The following is a 24,066-nucleotide window of genomic DNA, read 5'->3' as shown; positions in this document are numbered from 1 at the left end:
AGGTGTTGACACCATGGTCCCCAGTTTCTTGATGAGAACGGTGTGAGAGACAGTGTCGAAGGTCTTCCGAAAGTCCAGAAAGGCTATGTCCACTGCTACCCCTGCATCTAAGGATTTTGTGTCCTGGTCATAGAAGGCCGCCAGGTTGGTCTGACAGGACCTGCCCCTAATGAACCCGTGTTGGTTGCCCCTAAGCATAATCTCCCCTGCTGGCCCTTTGTGGACATGCGACAGAATAATTCTCTCAAAAAGCTTGCCCAGGATCGAGGTAAGACTAACTGGGCTATAGTTTCCCAGGTCTTCCTTCCTCCCCTTTTTGAAGATGGGAACCACATTGGCCCTCTTTCAGTCCTCTGGCACCACGAGTGCTCATACAGTCATGCCAGGGGTCCCACAATGACCTCAGCTAATTCCCTCAGCACCCTGGGATGGAGATCGTCTGGACCAGCTGATTTGAATACATCTAAGTCCCTCCAGAAGTTCCCTGACTAGTTCCTCGCTAACCCTTGGCCTAGGTGCACCTTCCCTGGGGCCTGAAGGGGGCCCAGGGTGGGGGAGGTGGCTGTTCTGGTCCCTGCTCAGGAAAATGGAGGCAAAGAAATCCTTAAATAGGTTAGCTTTGTCATCTGGTGTGACGGCCAAATTTCCTAGTGTGTCTTGCAGGGGCCCCACGTTACCTGGAACCTTCTTTTTGCCCCCTATGTATTTAAAAAAGGACCTTTTGTTGTCCTTGATCTGGGAAGCTAGTCCCAGTCCCATCTCTGCTTTGGCCTCCCTGACCACCCCCCTGCATCCCCAAGCAACCACAGTATAGTCCTCCCTGGTGATGGCCCCACCCTGCCATTGGGTGTGTGCCTCCCTTTTAGCTAAGTCAAAGCAGGGCACTACAGAGAAGAGCTGGATGCAGCTGCACTGGCTTTGTGGTTTCCTCTCATCCTGAAGAAACTGCTCTGGAATATGCTGCACCAGTTCAGCTCCAGCTGGACCTGATTTCCAATAAGGGCCACTAAGGGCCAAGGGCTGCCATGTGTAGCTGTGAAGTATTTGTAGAGGTATTGCAGATTCAAGATCATTACCTGAGGAACTGCTGATGCTTATGCCAAGACTTGCTTAGGTGGGTGATACTTTGCGTGCTGCCTTGTGAGCAACTTTGCAGCAAGGACCTTGTCTTATTACATGTTTTGGAAACAGCCTGTGGGTGCTGCATTAATACAATTCATAATTATAACTGCTTTTTTCCCTGTAAGGCAACAGCTCCCCATTAACATCATGCGGCTCCTTGTTCAAACTCTGGAACTATGAAGAGGCTTAAGTTGAACAGCTGTAACGTTGCATCTTTATAGAAGTCTCCACTAAAGAACTAAGCTGTTCAAATAATAATTGGTCTAAACTTAAATGGACCAATGCAGCGAACGTGGCCTGGTTATTGTTTAAGGTGGCTGGTAGTTCACCCTCAGGCACAATGCTCTGAATGGGTACGCATGCTGTTCTTGGTAGGGATCTGCAGTTCCTGGTGTAGCTCTCGGCAATAGTGAATTCCGGATGTCAGTGCTGCGATCATGTATTTTATAAAGTTCTAGAGAGAAACAAGCTACCATTGCAGAAAACAACATTGCATTCTGTTCAGCAAACAAACCGATGGCCAGCACAGTGTTTAGTGCATCAGTCATCATATATTATTACCTTGTTTTTAAAGCACGCTTTAATTGCGTTGTTTGGAAGAGATACAGTAGAAGACAAAATGGTAGGAAACCAAAAGTAAGTCCTACAAGACTTGTGTAAAGGGTAGAGGAAACTTAAGACAGTGTTTTATCAAGTCAAACATACAGTTATCACGGCAAATGCAGAACCAAATTGTGACCAAATAGAAAATCCTACAGTCAGCAGTAAGAAAATAAGGAGGGAATATTTTCCATCCGTGGCTCTTGGTTTTCTCCAGAATATACAGGGAGGTGGGCCACTCACTCCTCATACTCTCCACATTAGAGGCCTTCCCTGTAAGGTATAGTCTGCATGTTTATGCTCATATGCACTCTTGGTATGGTAGGTAGAGTCCTGTCTAGAATAATTCAGAGGACTTTGGCTGGAAAGGGCTACATATGAACACTGCTTTTGCACTGTAGGCGTTTGGCCATTTTTGTGGGTGGCTCTGCATTTGGCCTGCTGTATTAGGAGAGTTATATGTTTTAAAACGAACAAGTAGCATTTTCTACACTTAAGTCTAATGGAATCTGTAAAAGCAACAGTCACTTTCATAGCTTCTCCTTTGTCTGGGAAGCATCAGTGCATGAAAAGATCCCGGGTTTAGTTTACAAAGCATTGTTAGTAGCAGAGTCCTTACAGCATAGGCCAAAGGTAAAACCTTTCACCCTCTTTAAACCTAATACATGGCCATCTTTCTGGTAGCATGAGAATAAATCTGATTAACCACAGGTGCTTATTGCTGTTGAACTCAAACAAGCAGCAGTTCCTGTTCACTTATCAAGGCAGAGGAGTACAAGCAGCTGGCACTCTGCGTATATTTGATACACATTCATGTGCAAATCTGGCATTGCTCTCTGGCTACTGTCAAATTACCAGCACAAGTCATAATGTCATGAAATTACCATCACAAATCAGGTGTCAGACCCCTCATCCATAGCAGAATCTTCCTCAACTTTATCAGTTCTCCTAGCATTGTCTCTAAGCTACTTCTGCACACATCCAGGCCGATTATCCCTCTTCCTCCTTAAGACAAGTCCTCACATTCGTACTTCACCTCTAACTTGATACCGCGCCTGCTCATTTCACTACTATCTGCTACAGGCAGTAGCAACCCCCACTCTTACCTTCTGCTAACACCCATGAATCCCCCCAGTTATACAAATTAAATTCCCTCAGCAACTCTTCATGTATCATTTCCATTCCCGGAGATTTTCAAGGGCAGGTTGGACAGGCGCTGGGCTGGGACTGTTTGGTCAGGGACAAACCTTCCTTGAGCAGAGGGCTGGACCAGATGACCTCTTGAGGTCCCTTCTGACCCTACTTTCCCATGATCTCCCATTTCATTTAATCATCTCAGAACTGCATCTACCTGTCAGTTTAATGATCCCAGTGGCATATGCAGAACTTGAAGAGTGGTCTTTTCTAGGCTGTAATAAGCTGCTGTATAATAACCTTTTGCATGCAGAAGATCCCTCTGGACTGAATGTACACCCGTTTAGCAACAGCACTGTCATTAGATCACACCCTATTTACTGTCTAGTCTGACTCTGGTGCTTTTCTGTCCTAACAGTCTCCCTTTGTGGGGTCTCTCGACACTTTACTGTGATAAGTAAGTATGACTTATCCCCACACTGCAGATGGAGGAAGCCTGTGATGCACAGATTATATCTGCGTGTAACTTGCCTCACTTTAGAGTAGCCACCTCAGGCATGGTGTGCTGTTTCAGTGGTGGGCCACTTCCTAAACCAGAAGCAAGCTAGCTATGTCTGCCTAGTGCACAGTTTGAGCTAACAAGCGTGGCAACAAGCTGACACTGTCCCTCGGCAATGCTAATTAGCTTGCTCAAAGTACTCCATGCGTGTGACTATGCTGCTGGTTCAGGAGCAGCCTGCTTGCAACCAACCAGCGAGCATGAGGACATTGCTCTGGAGCATGGTATTAGCACCCGGACCTATTCACGGTGAGTCAGCAGGGGATTCAAGAACAGAACTGAGGCATGTGATTCTCTAAGCCAGGGCTGTGGCAAGCTCTTCCATCACAAGTGAATAGTGTTTTACATCCACTTTGCATATAGGCCAGGGAAATTAGGTTCACAGCAATGAGGGGTCAGGCTCAGGTTTTCTGGATGAATTTCACTGTTTCAGTGAAGGATCCGGTATTCACGAATGATGTAAATTAGTAAAAAGCAAAGTGGATACAGTTCTGATATATAGTTGCTTTATATTGTTATAACCTATTCCCCTAAATAAGAGAACAGGAGTTACAGTTACAAGTTATATCAGTGTGAATGGCAGATACAAGCTTTCTGGTATTAACTGTACCAGGATAATCAAAGAGGGATATGTATGAACAAGGCCTTTCTTTACTAGACCAATACTGGTCTCATCTCATTTCCATCCTAAGTTTCTAGCCTTACCAGCTCATTTTGATCCTCTTTAAGTGCAGCTTTGACAAGAAAGCGATTTTCCCCGTAGACAACTCTCACTGCTAGATCCTACCATTTAAAGAGGTTAATACTTAGAATTCCTAAATCCATGGGTTTTGCAAGCACTAATTAATTAAGCTTTGTAACTCACTGAGGAGGTTGAGGAGGCCCCTAACATTTCCCTTTCTGCTTTATAGGGGAAATCATAATGGCAGAGGGGCTGTGTGACTTGTCCAAGGCCACAGAGAAAAATTGCATCAAAGATCAGACTCCAGTCTTCCACTCTTTGAAGAGCTGGCTACAGGTTAATGCTTTTTCATCAGCCTTATCATCAGGGATCCTGGTTTTCTTTGATTTAAAAAAATCCCCAATTTTCAGTTAAAAAAAAAAAAAGTAAACCCAAATCCACATTTTTCCGTAATTAAAATGAACCACTAATATATATCAAATATATATGTAGTGCAATTTACTAGTGCAAGCAATACTTGAACCACTAATATATATATCGAAAATATATTAGTGACGTTTCACTTAAATCACAGAAAAATGTGGATTTGGGGGTAATTTTTTTAAAACCAAAAATTGGGGATTGTTTTAAATTGGGAAAACCAGGATCCCTGCTTATCACAGGCCTATCCCTCTCCTCTTAGAGGAGGTGGAGTTCTCTTTTACAGCTATTCATTCTCTTTGCTGCTTATTTCGAGAAACACTGCAAAGGAAGCTCCTTTTCACTGTCTACATAGTCTCTAAATAGATGGAGGAATATTAACAGCTGTAGTGTCATTAGTACCATTTATACCATCTGAATGATGCAAAGGCACCTGCTTGTCATCTAATGCTCTGCAGTGCTGACCTGTGATGGAGGTTGAGGTGTACAGCTACCACCTTTTCCAGCTCCCGTGGCTGGTGTTCATCTATACAGCAGTGTTCCTGGTGCCTGCCTTCTCACTGCTACACATTTAAATAGGCTTATTTAAATGTTGACAATGTTGATTTCTTTTGATGAAACAGAACTGAGGACATGTCAGGCCAGACTTCACCAGAGCTAGCTTGGAATCTGGTAACCTTGTCCGCTTATTTGTTTTAAGGCACATGATGTGACATTATCCAAATAATCTAACACGCATTAATGTCCAGCTTATATACAAACTAATCCTATGAACTAGATTCACACAAAAACTGCCTTGCTTCCTCACTGGCATGTACCAACCACCCTTTGAAGTGGAACGTGGCTGCTGTTTAACTGTACATAGATAGCAATACTCTACTACAGTTTAGTATCAGGAGTGAAAAACACTTCCCAATCCAGCTGAAACTGCAAGATAACTTTTAAATTGGAAGGACTCAATTACTCGAGTTTGGACTCAGGCCAAAACATGCAGATTAAAATCCTCTTAATGTTGTGAAAGCTGCCAAGTGATTTTTAATGGCTGGGTCAGGGCCTCTGTTTTACATCCGTGCAAAAGACAGAACCTCTAGCAGCATGGTGCCAGCTGTATCGTACTGGGGTGTCGGTTCACTGCTGATTCAAAACAGGCTGTAATACATATGAAGTCACAAGCAGCACTTGCTGCAACATCTGGTTGTTAGCAGTGACACAGGAGACCTTGCCTGGTTTGTAATCTCTACAGTAAATGCAGAGAAGACAGCAAGAGTTTTATGGATCTCTGTGGTTTTAATAACAGCAACCAGACACAGCTCCTCCACAACGTTCTGCTGGGGACTTCAATGTTTCAGTACTACATCATGATCTTTTAGGACTGGGATGAGACTTGGCTTGACAGGAAAGCACAGGCCTGTTTTAAAAAAAAAAACATTTGGAGGAAATGAGTACCAAGCATGAAACCTGGTTATGGGGTGCCCGCTGGACCAGAGCATCTTTTTTTCTCATGACAGACAATGGGAGATTTTCTAGAGTTTACTAGTACAAGCAATACTTGAGTTAAAACCTGATCTGAGAGCCCACTGCCAGACTTGCATGCTTGCAAGGGCAACAGATATGAGCTACCACCTTGGGGAACTACCAGCTGATTGCAAATTGCATGAAAAGTTATAGTGTGAACAAGGAGAACACAAAACACCAGCAGACTCTCCCTATGCCTGAAGAAAGGTGTTTGTGCCCAAAAGCTTCCAAAGAACAATTTTTCCAGTTAGTTAGTTGGTCTAATAAAAGAGATCACATTTGCCCAAACAACCTTGCCTGCCATAATGTGAACAAGGCCTTCAGCAACAGCATTTGGCTGTTTTCAGCCATAGCTCTTCACTGCCCTGCATCTTGTGCAGTCATTTACCTCGGAGCCAAGGAAGCCCAAAATGTTTGTGTTCTGGCTTGGTAGCATGTGGTCCAAAGTGCAGGACTGAGGGAGAATTGGGTCTTTATGGAAGAAAAGTAACTAGAAAAATTGAATGTAGATCCTTCTAGAAAGGACCAGATCTATTCCAAAAGGCAACCCATGTTTAGCACAACCCTTTTTAATATACTACATGTCTCCACCAAGCAAGTGGACCCAGACAGAACTGATGAGGCACAGGCAGTATTGCCAAATCTCAAGATTTTGGGTGTTGTTTTTAAAGTCTGTACTTTGAGAATGTGAAAAAAACTTAGCACTTTTATATGTATTTATATATAAATATAAAAGAGCTAAGTTTTCACATCCCCGAAGCACAGACTTTAATTTAAGAACAACGCCAAAAATCATGAGGGTTGGCAATACTGCACAGGTAGAAGTGGCTCAAGCATATTTAGAATGTTTTGGGGGCTGCCGCTCTCCATCTTCTTAATTCCTGCCGAAATAAAGTGTCTTCTCCACAGATGGCATGACAGGAGCGACTATATCTATTCACCTTTAATGCAGTTAAGACTTCTGCTATTCTGAATCCTTGCTGCTTTTCTCAAGCAAAGGGGTCACCGCCACAAATGGGCACTCATAGTGGGGTAAGGAAACTCTACTGTGTCTATCGAGCTCCACCCAGAACTGAGTGCACAAGCTGACTGGAAGAGGAGTCATTAACCTGGAAATAGGGTTGCTGTGAAAAGGCTGGAAGCAGCTGGTTTAAGAGTAGCTACAGCCACTTCAAACAAAACCCACATTCTCCTCAGTTCTTGGATCCCATTATTCCTCTTCCCATGGCATCCATTGTTACTTGTGATACAAATCTCTCACAGTTTCCCTGGCAGAAGAATAGGGCTGAACGTTCATGGCAGGGGAAAGAAAATTAGCCAGCCCTGCGGGGAAAAGAAGTCTTTGGTGTAAGCACAGCGGACCCGATTCTGCTCTTCATGCTTTGCATGGCCACATACACCTGTGTAGGGGGTGTGTGGAGAGGGCAAGGGAGGGAGGACGAGATCAGAAATCTCTATCCTGCAAAGATGACACCACATGCAAGGCAGTGCAACATCAAGCCAGTGTTAGCCTGCAGCTCTATAGTGCCATTGCACCGGATGGTTTCAGAGTGGTTTGCAAACACTGAGTATTGAAGCCTCACAGCTTCCTTACAAGATAGGCTGAGTACTGTTATCCTTGTTTTCCGGTGGGAAAACTGAGGAAGAGAAAGATTGTGACCTGACCACAATTACACAGCGAGTTAGAGGAGGCAGAAACAGAAACAAGGACTTCTCAATACCCAGTCCTTGATTCAAGCCACCAGATGACATCCCTTTCATCCAAAACATGGACATTCTGAAAGGTCATGATGGTAAGTATATTAAAGGAAAAATCAACTCCCAGTTAGCGATTCTTAATCCAGATTAGCATAGTTTTATATTAGGCTGTGTCCTGAAGTGGTTCTTATAAGGAAACACTTCACCTGTGTTGAATTACCTCTGTGGTGTTAACATAATAATGGGCCCTTTCTACTTGTACCGAATTAATCGAATAATCTTATTATTCATGAAATCTGAGGCATGCGGGTGGGAGGAATCCACACAAAAGCCATCGCTCAGAGCTATTTTTAGCACCTCTTCAATAAATACCTGGAAACTATTAATTTGCTTATTAACCGGCACCACCCAAAGTCTCTTTAAGTTCTGTCTAGTGTATTCCTCTTCTGGAAGACCTTCTACAGTTGCCACCCAATCCAGGGTCAAGTGATTGGAGTCTTGCAGGTAGCTGGATATCGAAGAGAGATTGCCGTTGAAGCAGTAGTAAAGTTTGGAGCCAAGGAGCTTCAGGAACAGACACGACGTGCTAAAGATGTGGGCATTGAACACTTCCATGTTGGAGGATGACAGGCTGTAGATCTGGGGAGCTTCTCGCACGGTGAAATGAACCGTTTGTGTCCTCTGATCCAGGGTGATGTTGAGCATGGCATTCTTCTCAGCTTTGGACAGCTCCACCTCCTTCTCCTGCAAAGCCTCAATCAGCGGCTGGATCTGGTAAAAGTCTGCCTCCCGCCGAAGCAAGCCCATCTCCTGGAAGTCGTCTGGGAGGTCCAAGTGGGATGTTCTCAAGAAGTTCAGGATGTAACGGAAGACTTTGCCATCCCTGTCAATGAAGCAGTTGCCTTGACTATCCTTCTTGGTCGGCATCTTCCCACTAAACATGGCTCCCAGCATGGAGTCTGGAAAGCTAGTCAGTGTGGAAAGGGAAGTGGTATAGAGTTTTCCTCCAACATTGAGTGTTATTGGGTCAGACATGATGGAAGAGTTGCAGTGCTGGAAATAACCCTAGAAAAAAAAATCCAATACCACACATTTAGGTGTTCTAGTTTATCGCTTTGGGTGAAAAACTTTAATTTATCAAATAGACATACTGCAGTTATTATAATGAAAACCAGAAACAGAAGTAGAAACCATAACAGAAATCAGTCCTCAGTTGATGTAATTCAAAGCAGCAGTCAGCTGAGACACAACTTAGACCAGCTGAGAATCTGGCCCTTAGCCTGAATATCTTTTGCTCAGTCTCATGTTCTTTTTCTTAGCAGCGTGCTGAGCTCAGCCCAATCAATGGCTCCCCTACCCTGCTCTTCACGTCTTTCAAACACACTTAAAAGGAATCTTTTACAATCAGCAGAAAACCCACATAGACCATCAGCGTCTGCTTACGGGGCACAAAGTAGTTCTTGCTGCAGTAAGTGTGGTCGTTCCATAGATGGCTGCCAAATGGCTCCCTTCAGAATAAACTGAAGTGCAGGCATTTCAGTGACTAGTTACAGAGCAAACAGGGCCATCATGCCCCCATTATTGGACCGGTAGTCACATTCCCACAGGTAGGGAGGACATAATCGTGTTACAGTCTGTAATATCAATTCTCTGCTAACTACTAACAAACAGTAATGGTGCTTGGTGTGTCTTTCATCAAAGGACATCTGAGGTTCACCACATCCTAGAGAGAGACAGGCTATAGTATAATACTCATTTCACAGTGGAGAAAATTAAATATGAGAGAAGTTTTCAGATCCTGAGTGCCTAACGCAAGACACGGTGTACTTGATTTTGGCTATCCCCTAAGCACCCGCAACTTCAATTGGCAACACCAGATACAGAGCATTTCCAAAAAAGGTCCCAAGTATCCCAAATTTAGTCCTCTCATCAACAGACACACTTAAAAGATTGACCTAAGCAACTGCTCCAAGGTCACAGAGAAAAATAGCGGAAGAGCCCAGTAGAGAAACCAGTTCTCTTTACCAGCTATTGCCGCAGCCAAAAATAATATTCCTCCCCATATTCCCATTCCACTCATCTGTAGCAACCAAATGTAATCAAATGGCTTAAAGTGAGAGAGAATTGTGGGACCACTATTGCACTCTTGGACATGACAGCTGGCAGGGCATAACTGAGGTTATGGAAGGAAAGATTAGGTGCAACCAGGTGCCCTGAAATGAAGCTGAAACCCCAGGAGAACTTTCCCAGAGGGGCTGATACAGACTGGTCAATGCAGCAATGCCTGAACTGCAAGTGCACACAAACTGGAAGATCAAAACATGATCAAATGGGGCTACTCTACTGACATGAATACATCTGAGTGCGGTGAAGTGCAGACCATAGAGAACCTGCTTGTTTTGCTGACTCCTTGGCGAGACCTGTAGGAAGAAGGACTTCACTGCAGCAACAGAAACGGCCATCGCTTGTGCAAGATTCTGGAAAAACATCTAGTTTATGATGGAGACACAAGAAGAAGAGTAGCCTGTAACATCGATGCCATTGCACAGCAACAGTTGTAGGGGATCAGATCTGCTTGTGTATATCCTAGATCTCTGGAGTGCCAGATTAGATGCCTATGCATATCTACAGCTGAAGGACAACCTGCATATATTTTTCTGTTGAGTAATAAGGGCATTGGAATCTCTCTCTCTCACTCGCACACACCCTACAAACCTAAGAGCACCTGAAGACATTCCTGTTATTAACCCTAAAAAGGCAAGTCCTGGGAAAAAACAGGTATGGGATAAAACTGTTTTTTTCGAACATTACCCTAGTCTCCTCTGAAGAGTCAGCACATTGCACTGCTCATAGAGACTGAGAAGATGAATAAAACAGATCAACACACAGAGCTGGCCTGGCCTGGTTCTACCATTCAATCAACTGACATATGTTTTTCCCTAAGGGCTTATGATTGGGATGTAAAAAAACATGTTATGAATGAACATCAATGTCCATATGATCAGCCGCCACTGGATTTTGTTACTTGGACTGATCAACAAAGAGAGATTCCCTGTATCCCACCGCACAGAGAGAAGGGGCCCGTTTGTTGCATGTGATCAATATGTTTGTGGCTCTCTTATGCTCTTTGCTGGTCCATGCAGTTGCTAAAGGGGAAAACATGATGGGTTTTGTTCAATTTATGGGCTACAACCTTTTACTTCGGCATGACTGTCCACAGTTATAATGTAAAGGGCCCCTGGATGGTTCAGTAATAGCTTTTATAGCCCTTTACCCCTCAGTCATTGCTTTCCATCCACCCCAGGTTTTAGCCTAATACCTCTTTGGTATCTTTGGATAAATTTCATAGTTTCATAGTTTGTAGGGTCGGAAGGGACCTGAGCAGATCATCTAGTCCGACCCCCTGCCATGGCAGGAAAGAGTACTGGGGTCAAACGACCCCAGTAAGATGTTCATCTAACCTCCTCTTAAACACCCCCAGGGTAGGAGCCTGCACCACTTCTCTTGGAAGTTGGTTCCAGACCCTAGCCGCCCTGACCGTGAAGTAGCGCCTTCTGATATCTAACCTAAACCTACCTCCTGCCAGCTTGTGACCGTTATTCCTGGTCACTCCTGGCGGTGCTCGGGGAAACAGTGACTTCCCCAATGCCTGCTGATCCCCTCTGACTAGTTTATAACAGGCCACAAGATCCCCCCTCAGCCTTCTCTTGTGGAGGCTGAACAGGTTCAGGTCCCGCAGCCTGTCCTCATAGGGCCTGCCCTGTTGTCCCCTGATCATACGAGTGGCCTCCTCTGGACCCTCTCAATGCCGTCGACATCCCTCTTGAAGTGCGGTGCCCAGAACTGGACGCAGTACTCCAGCTGCGGCCTGACCAGTGCCGCATAGAGGGGGAGGATCACCTCCTTGGACCTGCTCGAGATGCAGCTGTGGATGCATGCCAAGGTGCAGTTGGCCTTCCTTACTGCCTCTCCACACTGCCGGCCCATGTTCATCTTGGAGTCAATGATCACTCCCAGATCCCTTTCCGCCTCCGTGCTGACAAGAGGGGAGTTCCCCAACCTGTAGGTATGGTGCCGGTTGTTCCTCCCGAGGTGCATCACCTTGCACTTGTCTGTGTTGAAACCCATCCTATTCTTGTCCGCCCACCCCTGTAACCTGTCTAGGTCAGATTGTAGCCTGTTGCATCCTTCTTCTAAGTGAGAAGGGCAAGAGAGTTTCTGTCCATCGGCTCTGATGGACACAAAAAAAACCCTATCCCTAACTGGCCCTTTTATTGCCAGTTTCAGTAGGGAAGAGATATGGACTACAGAGACTAAATATGCTCAACTCTGAAGAAGGTCCCTTCCAAGCCCATGGTTACTGGCTACATTGCAGAGCACAAATATAACTTACTTCTCAGGTGGGTCTTGGCCCAGGCTGAGCTCTGTGTTCCTGTGGTTAGGCTGTTCTGTTTGCTAGCTTCTAAAGCCAGCTCATTTAAAATGAGCCCAGGTATTTCTATGCTACACTACAGCATAAATGTACCTTGAGATGTATTTGTTCTGCACGTAAATATTTTACTTCTGTCTTCCAGATGCTATATGTATTTTACAGCCTTCTGAAGACTGTAAAGGTGACAATTCGTAGATTCATAGATGTTAGGGTTGGAAGGGACCTCAACAGATCATTGAGTCCAACCACCTGCCTGGGCAGGAAAGGGTGCTGGGGTCAGATGACTCTGGCCAGATGCCTACCAAGTCTGCTCTTAAAGACCCCCAAGGTGGGAAAGAGCACCCCCTCCCTTGAAAGCCCATTCCAATTTTTGGCCACCATTACTGTGAAGAAGTTTTTCCTGATATCTAGCCTAAATCTGCTCTCTCTCAGTTGCCCCCCAAATGGATAAAGATTGCAGATTTTTTCCCCCTCTTGTTCTACAGGCAGTTGTGGCTTGTACAGGGGAATTTACATGCAATGACCCAAGTTACTTAGACTGTAAGTGTGGGAGGGAATGGATGTGTGTGTGGGTATGGTGGGTGGTCGGGCATGTGAGTGTACAGTGTGGGGGGTGGCAGGGTGTTGCAGGGGGGTGTCCTTGGAGTCCCTGGAGCATATAGGTCCCTGCATGTGGTACCAACATATGAAGCCAGCCCTACCCCACCCCACAGCATGCAGCTCCCGTGCTCCCGCCTGAGTCCTCAACAGCACACAGCAGCAGTGTGCAGGACCAGCCTGACCCAGTCCCGTGGCATGCAGCTCCGCATCTAAGTCCCTGGCCATATGTGGTGGCAGTGTACAGGGCCAGCCCCACCTGGATCCATAACGTGCAGCACTCCACCCTCCCATCCACGTCCCTGGCCGTATGGAGCAGCAGCACGTGGGGCCGGCCTGGCCTGGCCCCATAGCACTCCTACCCAAGTCCCTGGTAGCACATGGTGGCAGGATGCAGGGCCAGCCCCACCAAGCTCCATCCTGTGCAGCTCCTGCACTTCTGCCCAAGCCCTTGGCTACACATGGTGGCAGTGTGGTAGGCCAGCCTGGCTCCCCATGCTCCTGGCCCACTTTCCCCAAACGGGAGTCCCTGGTCCCCAGCCCAGTGGGGCCCTTACCTGAATTTCCACACTCCCAGGGAGCGATGGCTGGGGAACAGCCATGAGGTCACTAAGCAAAAGCCCCTGCCAGGCAGAAGCTTCTTGTCTCCGGGACCCCCTCTCTTGGGGCTGGTGGGAGGTGAAGCCAGGCTGAGATGAGGGTTGGGCATTTAACAGCTGGAGCCGTACCTGCATGGAGGCAATGGCTTTCATTGCCATTGCCAAGGGCCAGGGCCCATGATCACTTTTTTGGCTTATGGAGAGGCCCCACGAGCTGGATGCAATCACCTGGCAGGTTGGATCCAGCCTGCAGGCTGTATTTTGCCTGCCCCTGACTTTGAGTAATCGAGTTACTGAAAGCATTTTTCATCTTCACAGATCTCATTGTCTGGCAGCCAAAGGTAACCAAAACTCAGTGCATATCCCCCACTTCACTGACTGACCAGCTAGTGCATCATGTTCTGTACATGCTCAGTCTATGTGCAACAGGCAGGGATAACAGACTCATCAAATCATAGAAAAGTAGGGCTGGAAGGGACCTCTGGAGGTCATTTAGTAGAGCCCCCTGTTCGAGGCAGGATCACCCCCAACCAAACCATCCCATCCAAGTTCTTGTCTAACCTATTCCTAAACCACACAAATACAAGGCATATTGCCCCAAAAGAAGACAACTCTAACCTGTGGCAGGTGCACAAATCTCAACTTGTCCATGAGTGCCCAAAGCACCACCTAAGCAGCTGGAAAACTGTCATGTAGGTGTGCAAAGGGAAACAGAATTTCATGCAGAAAGGACAACTGCAAAACAACATTAGAATAGTTATTAAAATAAAATTTTCTTGCTGATGTACATCTTGATTCACACTGGTGATTTGGATCACTATGATTTCAATCAATCCACTTTGAAACAGACAGTTGGGAAGAGGTGTCTAGCTGCATGCCTTCATATGTTGATGGTCCTTTTTAACAGCCCCATTGATGATGTGGGGAATGATAATAGCTTAAGAGGAGTTGTAAATCTCAATGAGGGCAGAAATTTGTTGTGAAAAGAAATTAATCAGATTAGGAAGTCAAGTGAGGTTTTGATTTGACAGTGTAAAGCAGCATGGCTAGGGACAAACAGTCCCCAACACAGGCATTTGCTGGGAGGTAGAAATTTGAAAGGTTTCCCTGGATCCTATGAGAGACATAAAACTGAACATTAATTTGCAAGGTGGTATGGCAGGAAAAAGTGACCAATGACACTTTGGGCTGCTTGGATACCACAGAATAAATAGAAACAGGCTGATTACATGGTGTTTCATTTGGGGCAAAAGGAATTAAACCCAGCACAGCAAAATGAGAAAGAGATCAGATTACACTGAAAAGAGAATTAAAGATGTGCAGCTTGGTTAAGAGAAGACCAAGGTGGTTCCAGATGGTTTGCTAAGCCTATGTACAACAAACAGGGAGATTAATTATTTAGGGTGCTGCAATGTAGAGTTACTAGTGGCAATAAACTGAAAGTAAGGCATGAAACATTTATGCTACGCATCGGGAAGAACAGATCTATTTGCCTTTGGAATAACGCCAAGGGAACTAGGGGAATCCCAGTTGCTTGGGTAATTTTAGTAAAGTTGGGACAAAAGACAAGCCAGGAAATCTATTATAGAAAATATTTCTCCACTAGCAGGGGATGAGCTGTTTCCGTTTAACAGGCAACTGTGGAAAAAATTCTGTGCACCTGTTCACTGGCAGCTAAAGACATTAAATATGGATTGACAAGTAAGCTTGGTTATTCGAAGTGCTGGAAAAGGGTTTCTTTCTCTTGAGTACATCCAGGTGAAATATGCCAGCCTTTCTGGTTGTCCAAAGGCACCTCCCCCTACATTATGCTTCTGATTTGGATGACGTGCCCAAGGTTTCTCACTTTTCTCATGTATTACTCACTTGCTCCAAAATGTGCTCAGTCTCGTACACTGAGCACCGAGCCAATGAGTCTGTCAGGCAGCAAATCAGTCAAGAAATTGGAACCTATGAGCCATTGTTGGAGGCTGTGCAACGAAGGAAGCTGCAATGCTTTGGACACACTTGCCAACACCATAATGCAGGGCACAGAGGAGGGAAAGAGAAAAAGAAGAGCTGGGGAACCAATATTTAGGACTTGGGGCTTCAATTGCGAGAGTGCACAAACCTAGCTAAACACGGGATAGGGTGGAGGAAGGTTGTAACAGCATCTAAGGTGCCCCAGTGGCCACAGTGACCTTGGGACTGACTTGACTTGACTCTTACAGGCTTCATTTTGCTTTAGCATTCATTAACATGTCGCTTGCTGCCAGAGGTCTGAGACTAAGTCACAATTAAGACTGTGCAATAGTCCAGTTCAGATTCAACGAAAAATTCCAGTACCTACAAAATACCATGAACAATGTCCGTCTGCTTTGAAGCCGAGATCTGGTCATACCAAATAGCACCAGCCTGTTTCCCTACTTCAGCTATCGCTGTCTTTGAACATATTTCATTCCTAGTCCTTCAGGACCATATTATTAATACTAGAGGCTCCAGTGAGAGATCAGGGGAAGTAAAGAATAATCTAAAAGGCAGCCCTGGACAGCTTACAGTGAGAAAAGCTGCAATGGGTTGACAAAACGGAGTAACCACAAAGGGAGGTGGGGAGAAACAAAATGAACATACCTGAGACTTAGCTCACCCCTTGCCTAACCACTACCAAACCAGCAGTGACATCTAGGTTTTAGGGCAGCAGGAAGATATAAAAAAGGAGTTAAAACACAATCTGCAGAGAATAGCTTAACAGGACTGGCAGGTATCGGTGGTTGGGCCACCCACTCGTTGCTGTCTCAGTTCTGGAGCGTGGGCTTTACTATGTATTTGTATGTGCTTATCTTGATTAAGTTCATTGTGGAAATCCCACATTCTCTCCTGGTAGTGCTGCAGGGCAGGAAGAAAAATATTTCCACCGAGACAATGTGAAAGACAGGAGGCCTGGTGGTTAACTGCTTGGTTAAAACTGGGAGTGCCTCTAGGGGTAGGTTTGACATTATAAAAGTGGGATTCTCAAGGCCAGAAAGGCTTGCCTCTTTTCTGACTCAATGCATGAGTATAGCAACATGATGTGATCTCAGTTTGCGGGGATGGGCGGTTGCAATCTCTCAGCAGGTCTGAAGAGGGATATCGCCACCCTCCCTGTCCTAACTCAATGGGAGGGCTGCCATCAATCTGTTTTCTGTTGTATCACGGGGTAATACGCTGGGGGGAAATGTGGGTAATTCCAGGATTTCATCTTGGAAAGCTCTCTCTCCAGGCAGGCCTGGAGGGACTCCATTGCCAGAGAGACCTCAAAGCAACATGAACGAGGGGAGCAATCGTTTCATGACGGCCCGGATTCCTTTGGCCCCACTCCTCAATCCTACTCTGTACCACTGGGAACAGCGGCTCTATCCGTGCCAAAAAGGCGTGCGTAAAAAACCCACTGCTTTAAAGCATCATCTCCCAGAGGCTGCAGTCTGTCCAGGAAACAGCACCGGCAATTCTTGCTGAGAACTGGAGCTCAGTAGACAGGCTAAAGGGCAACCGGATTGCCTGCGTGTCCCGAATGCAAGCAGAGGGCTGTGCAGGCTGGGGAGGGCGTGCAGACAGGCTGGCAAGGCCTTCACCAGAGAATCAAACCCTTAAGGAAGCAGCAGCCACTTGCCAAATTAAACCCACCGCATATACTAAGGGACCGCTCCCTTTCTCCTTCCCACAGCAGGAAGGGGCAGCACGCTCGCTGCGCAGCCCGTACAGGCCAGTCAGGGACTGGGGGTGACAGCGGGGACCCCAAAGCCCTGAAACATCAGCACAAACCGGCGCACTTGCAGTTCCCTTGAGCCACAGGCACCTCGCCCACCCAGCCCCGGCACTGCCCAGCCCTTCAGCCATGGGAAATCGTGGCTCCGGCCTCTCTTGGCAGCTGACCTGAGGCACGTGCCTGGACCTCTCTGCCTCAGTTTCCCTTTCTGCAGAATGGGCTGAGGAAGATGCTTCACCCCCACCCCCCAACCCTCCAAATACTCTGTGGCTCATTTTTCCTTTCTGTAGACGGGCCTGAGGAAGATGCCCCCCTTGACCACTCTGTGCCTCAGTCTCCCCTTCTATAGGATGGGCCTGGGGAAGATACCCTGCCTGACCAGTCTGTGCCTCAGTCTCCCCGTCTGTAGGATGGACCTCGGGAAGATACCCCCCTTGACCACCCTGTGCCTCAGTCTTCCCGTCTGTAGAATGGGCTGAAGATGCCCCTCCAGCCAGGGTACATGGGCTACCCCCACCGCCGCCCTCCGCACCCACCTGCTCCGCCGACCCCTCTCCCGGCGCTGGAACCGAGCCCGGGGCAGCAGCCCGGCAGGAGGCGGAGCGGGAGCGCGGCCGCGGCCGCCCCTGGGACTTGTAGTTCCCCCGGGCTCCACCGCGGGGCGCCCGGCGGCTGCGGGACTACATGTCCCGGCAGCCCCCGCGGGGCCAGTGCCCCTCCCCCGCTGGCCTTAAAGGGGCCGCAGCCGCCGCAGCGCAGCTGGGAGCAGGCGCTGCTGGGCGGTGAGGGCTGCGTCTGCAGGTAAGGGCAGGGCGGGGACCCCATCTCTGCGGCCAGGGCAAAGCGGCCGCGCCTGGGCATCTCCCCACGGCTGCCTGGAGCTAGCAGTGCACATCTGGGGAGGGAGCAGGGATGCACTTGCCCCCAGGGGTGGTCCTGAGCTCCACCAGTGGTGTCCAGATGTGGCCCTGCTTCTGCTCCCACAATCCTGGGCTCTGCTGGTGGCAGGTCATCGTGTGCTAGCCCATGGACTGGTGTAAATCATAGAAAGCGAGGGTTGGAAGGGACTTCAGGAGGGCTGGTGTGGCTGTGTGAGGGCAGGGCTGCTGGCCAGGTGCCCCCTGCCACCTGCCAGACCTGGGGGATGCACCCACAGTCGTTCCCGAGGGGCGAGCAGCTTGAAGGGCGATGGGGTATAGATTGTAGCCGTGTTAGTCTAAGGACATAGGCAGACAAGATTCTTTGAGTAAATGTGATGTCTTTTATTTGACCAGCTCAAATAGTTGGAAGAATTCTTCTTTGCAAGCTCTTTGGTGCAAGCACCTTTGAAGGGAGACAGGCTTTCTTGCATCCAGCTCCCTTGAGTCTTTGGGTAGGGCCCTAGCCTCTGGGGCTTGGGGGGTAGAGCACAAGAGGCCTGTGTGGGGTGGAGGCAAATTGGGGTGGGAAACGCATGACGTATCTAGTTCTGAAGGCATCTCCTTTTCGCAGCTGCGGCACCGCGGGGATCGGCACCCTGGAGCTTCTGATGGATTCTTGCAAAGAGCCTTGACCTCAGGCTTTCACATCCATCCGCTTCGGTCGGGGGCGTGGTGCTCTGAGCCTGGCCTAGGCAGGTGCTTATTGTGGATAAAGGAAGAGAGACATCTTAAGGGAGAGGAGAGAGCCTTATTTTGTAAGTATCTCAAGGAAAAAGCAAGCCTGACAGAAATTACTTGTTTACTGTCTTAGAAAGAGAGTGACAGAAGAGGCTTGGGCTGAAGGGTGGATTAAGACCAGCCCAGTGAGGCAGAGTCGAAGGGGCCTGGAGCACAGCAGTAAGGCAGAGCAGCAGTGCAGCAGGCTGGTTGCTGCCTGCTGGGGTGGGCTAGATTGCCTTGCTAGGGAGGCACAGTTTGGGTATCCAAGGAGGATGAAAACCTCCCAGATGAGCATAGCCTAGTGGTTTGGGCAAGCTCTGCCTTCTATTCCCTGCTCTGTGACCCAGGGCAAGTGGTGGTAGATAACAGGACAAGGCACAATAGTCTCAGGTTGCAGCAAGGGAAGCTTAGGTTTAATATCTGGGAAGCTTAGGTTTGTCACTGGTAGGGTGGTAAAGCCCTGGAATAGCCTCTGTTCTTGGAGGTTTTTAGGACCTGGGTAGACAAAGCCTTGGCTGGGATGATCTAGTTGGGGATTGTCCTGCTTTGAGCAGGGGGTTGGACTAGATGACCTCTTGAAGTTCCTTCCACCCCTGATGTTCCATGATTCTGTGATTTGAAGTCACTTAACTTCCCCCTGCCTCAGTTTCCTAGTCTGTAAAATGTGATGGCCACTGATGGGGGTGTTGGGGGCTAAACCTGTCAGTGTTTTTAAGTGTCTGTGAAAATCTGTATGGAAAAACAGCTGTGTGAAGGAAAATTATCGTTCTTCATGTTAAGAAGCTTGATCTGGGAGACTGAGTTTGTCTAGACAGGGACAGAGTAAAATGTGGATGGATCTAATCTTGATACTTAATGCTGATGGACCCATCTTGACGGAAGACCGGTGTTCCAGCTAGATGTCAGAACACAGTTTCAAACACCAGGAATTTCAAAGGAGTAAACTGGACCCTAAGGGCGTCTAGCACCAAGGATTCAGTGCAGCATCACTGCAGAGAAGGAAAACTTAGCTAAAATATCCTTGGGGCTGCGGTAGGGAAGGGTCTGGCAAAAGACTGAAAATCCAAGTGGACGGTCACAATGATAGAAGAGATCTCTAGGTGCCAAGCTTTTTGTAGTGGGCACAATGATGCACAACAATATGGTGACAGCAGGAGTATGTCTTGAGACTTCCTACTCTAAGAGGGAACACTATTGCCAGAGGAGAATCTCCATCTGTTCCTAGCCGTAGAGGGCATATGCCACACAGATGATCAGTTTGGACTCTATCTGCAGCCGAGGGCAGTCGGATGCCCGCGCACATGTGGACAAGCACTGTCGCACACTAGTTTGCCACAATACTTGGCAACTCCTATAGGGCCTATCAACTAAAGATCTTAAAGTACTTTCAGAACTGGTTTAACTATACCTGGCACCTTGTGAAGTAGGTAAAAGATCTATGAGGGCTCGTTCCTGCTTCACTGAAGTGTTTTAGCAGTGCCCATTGCTGCTATGCTGCAGTTCAGGACAGGAAGTGCAGAATATTATTCTGTCCAGTTGAAAGTGGAAGACTAATGGAGAAATGCGGTAAGGGAATTTGACCAGCCTTGGGGATAGCATCTTTTTTATACAGAATGTCTTGGGATCCTTTGAATCATAGAAAGTTAGGGCTCAAAGGGAACTTAGGAGGTCATTTAGCCCAGCCCCCTGCTCGAAGTAGGACCCCTTAATAGTTGCGAGTGACTAGAACCTCGGCTTTGTTTTGCCTGAAGGATGATCTTGCTGTCTTTTCCTAGTCATACTAGCTAAAAACTTCTGCTCGAGTCTCAGAACGAATGTCCCTGATTCTCTGCTCTACAGCCACTTTATGCTGGTGTGACCTTGCTGAGGTCAGTGATTTATTTTTTTTTTTAATGACAGTAGTGAAAAGGCTACTAGAGCTGTGGGTTTTAGTACTAAGTCAAGGATCAGGACTGAGAGACCTATGTTCAGTTCATAGCTCTGCCACAGATTCTTGCATGACCTTTGGTAAGTCGCGTAGCTTTGCTGAGCTCCAGTTCCCTTTCTCTTGTCGATTTACATTACACGTGCCTTGGAACAGGAGATCTTTTCCCTATGAGTTTATACAGCCCCCTGCACAGTGGGCACACAGTCTCAGTTGCCTGGGTGTGGCTGTGGTACAGTAAATATGATGTAACAAATTATGGAACTATGTTAATTTTATTTAATATCTTTATATTTTATAAATAATGACCGAGGGCCTTGTGCAACCCCAGATGACTGAATATAAAATAATTAAGGAAAAATAGAGGGAGTTATAGCAATCTGCATTGATTATAAATGCTTCAGGAAATTCACAAATTGGAATGACTTTACATGTGTTCTAATGACTGTAATATTTTTTTATGTGGAATAACCAAGACCAACAATTAAGAAGAGAGCTGGGTGCATAGAATACACAATTAGAAAGCAGAGGCTTAATGAAAGTGGTTTTGTTGGTTAGGGATGAAAGCCTGAGGGTGACATTTTATCTAATGAATTTAACCTGAGATTCCTTTAAAGTTGTTTTGTAGGGTTTGATGGGAACAGGTCTCTGGAGTCTCAGCTACCTGCTGGGTAAGCGGCAGAGGCTGGATGAGAGTGCAGCTAGCTAGCATGGTGCTGTTCCCTCTTTTGCCCTTTGCACCCTCAGCACAGACCTGATATTCTGGGTAAGCAAACCCAGGACCAAGGCAGAGGCTGTTCCTCTTTAGACTCTGAGCAGCCACTCAATTCTCATGGGGAATTTTATGCAGCCCGGGCTCAATCATGCAAGATGCTGAGCACTTCAGTGTCATGCTGTGTACACTCTGTCCCTTGTGACTTGAGTGGACATTGAGGGCACTTAGCACCTTGCAGGATTGAGTCCTAATGGCCTGGTAGACTGTGCATGCAGCAGGAATAATGCTAATACCTTGGCTGACATCACAGAAACAGTTTGAATGGGAATTAGGGATTATAATAGGTAGTCAGGTGACTTGGCTTCTGCTGTTACAGATCTCCAGAGAATTCAGCGAAGTAGATCAGGTTTGGTTTGGTTTCATTTTTTAAATAAATGAGGATGTAAGGAGGAAGGCACTTTGTTCATCAAACTATGTTTAGATGGTAGGGTTTTGGTTTTTTTTCCTTCTTTCTTTTAACTTTCCCACTTTTGGTATAGTTTGTCAAACAACCTGCATGATCTGAGGCTGTTCTGGGTTGCTTTCTGAAAAATAGGTAGGGTAAAAATCCAAGACTTAAATTAAAACAAGACAGATCATCTAAAAACCTTCTTTGATCTGAATCTGAAGAGCTCATACTAAACACTGAAAAATATCCTAAGGAAATTACATTGGCAATCAGCAGCTGGATGTGGGAGTGGGTAGGGTTGGAAGGACTTCAGCTGAAGTTAATTCCAATTAAAGAGAATGTCCTTATAAAAATGGAATATTAAAAAGAATCACTGGGGTCAACTTTGATTAAGGTGAGAGAGAGAGAGACACTGCGTGTGCGTGTTGGTGGAGAGGGGGCTAAAAATCCCTTTTCCTTTTGGAGACTTATTTGCTTACTTTTTTGCTCTGTTCAATGCCTAGAGTGAAACTAGACTGGTTAGTTCGGTTACTCTGTGCATAGTCTGTTTTGGTTTCTGGTAATTAGCCTGCACTTATGCTTGTGCATCTTCCTTCCTGCAGGGACGCTCAGTAGGGTGAAAAGTGCGTATTTTAAATCTTGTTGAGAACGTCTTTTTATAGCAGGGTTTTCAGTTCTGTGCACTGAATGAGTTGGGGGCAAATATAGAAAAATTCCTTCCTGATCCTCCTAGGCCAGATTAGCAGGGATTTGGGAGGGGGGAGGGTGTGAATTCCCTTCCTCTGTATAAGAGGCCATGGTCCTCTTAAGATCTTCAGTATATATTAACCAGCTTCTTCCCTGTCATTGCAGTGACAGGGCACTGGCCTGCTTACCTGCTCTTATGGCCTGTTACGGGATGTCCTTGCTGTTTCTGGCTCTGTCCTGTAGCTGCACGTGAAGACTTGAACTGGTGATTTCAGGTAATCCTTATGGTAAAATCTGGATAGTAGCAAGTGACGAGCGTGAAACAAAGTTGGAAACGAGGCCTGTTGGTCATTATTGTCGTGTAGTAGGTTCTACACGTAATAGAAATGACTGTGGTTTAAGACAGATCTGGGATTAAAGTGGTTGCCTGTGAATGCAGGAGGCGGGACTCAAAGACTCGGGAGACCCTGTTCAGTCCTTGGTGGCAAACTAATATGTGATTTATATAAATAGAGGCTGCATCATTATGCAGATATGGTGACTCCTAACTTATGAGTGCTTTACTCTACCTGAAAAGGCACTTATGAGGGGACGTGACAGCAGACTTCAAATACTTGAAGGGCTGACCTAAAGAAGAGGGGGAAGCACCTGGTCTCTCTTCTTCTATAGAGGGAAGGATGTGGACCAATGGCTTGAAGTTGCAGCAAAGTAAGTTTAGATTGCGTCCTTGGAAAAGCTGCTTTGCTGTGAGAGCAGCAAGGCAGTGGAATAGATGCCGAGGGAAGTTGTGGACTCTCCAGCACTGGAGGTGTTCAAGGAGAGGTTAGACAGCTATTGTTCAGGGATGATCTGGGTGTATCTATACTCTGGTAAAAAAACGGGCATTTTCCATGCTTCTGGGCTTTGCAGGTTGCTCCTGCTCCCCTCCCCTTCTTTCTTTTCTGTTGCATGTGTTGGAGTATTTTTAAGCCCCCCCACCAGGGGCATTGGGTGTTGGCAACAGCCAAGGTTAGGGACTTTAACTGGGGTGTGCTGGTTCTCCTGCTAGGAGCAAAGCCAGAGGTTCCTGGCTAGAAGGTCTTGCCCCTCCGCTTTAAGTCAGGCCAATTCCACCCCCATGTTTGGGTTCAGGAAGGGAATTTACCCCATGGTCAGATTGGTATGCACACTGGGTTTTTTTTTGTCTTTTTGTGTAGCGGGGTGGGGCATGGCCTTTTACTCGGGGCTTCTTGAGTATATATTGACAATGTTTATGGAAGCGGGACATTGGGTGCCGTGGTTCCCCTGCTTTACCTGTGACTGGTTAGGGTGTTAGGTCTGTGTTGTCAGGGTTATGTAGAGTTCAGATAATGGTTGTATGGGATGGCGTGGATAGTGATAATCCTGTGTCGGGACTAGATGACCTTTGGACATCCCTTCCAGCCCTACTTCTCTAAGACTGTATAACCTTGTTTTTATGTAGGTTTTTTGTGGGTTAACACATTGTATTTAGGGCTCCTTTAGGGCTCTGTTCTGCCGGACCCAGGAAGGTTAAGGTGACGCCCATCTACATTGTCCCAGGCTAGAGTTG

General features: G+C 46.8%; 2 protein-coding genes across 3 annotated transcripts in view; one reads left to right on the top strand and one right to left on the bottom strand.

Annotated features, from left to right (window-relative positions):
- Window positions 1-24,066, top strand: part of USP35 (ubiquitin specific peptidase 35) — a 58,101-nt gene that overhangs the window by 3,138 nt on the left and 30,897 nt on the right. Inside the window, exons 2-4 of one of the 2 annotated variants that reach the window (XM_090030695.1) lie at window positions 18,574-18,757; window positions 20,498-20,590; window positions 22,662-22,771. The gene's annotated coding sequence lies outside the window, so the exon portion shown is untranslated. Of the gene's footprint in view, window positions 1-17,826; window positions 17,884-18,573; window positions 18,758-20,497; window positions 20,591-22,661; window positions 22,772-24,066 lie in introns of those variants that run through there. The other variant, XM_090030696.1, reaches the window with a different exon arrangement.
- Window positions 1,685-17,668, bottom strand: KCTD21 (potassium channel tetramerization domain containing 21). Its single transcript, XM_090030694.1, has 2 exons — window positions 17,619-17,668; window positions 1,685-8,795 (listed from the first exon to the last, which is right to left on the bottom strand). The coding sequence occupies exon 2, from the start codon at window positions 8,763-8,765 to the stop codon at window positions 7,983-7,985; it is 783 nt and encodes a 260-aa protein (XP_089886820.1). The 5' UTR covers window positions 8,766-8,795; window positions 17,619-17,668; the 3' UTR covers window positions 1,685-7,982.

Source organism: Crocodylus siamensis, chromosome 1 (genome assembly GCF_052110815.1).
Source record: "Crocodylus siamensis isolate JL-2025a chromosome 1, ASM5211081v1, whole genome shotgun sequence".
NCBI lineage: Eukaryota > Metazoa > Chordata > Crocodylia > Crocodylidae > Crocodylus > Crocodylus siamensis.
Note: the sequence above shows the minus strand (reverse complement) of the source record. Positions and strands in the feature narration are given on the sequence as shown.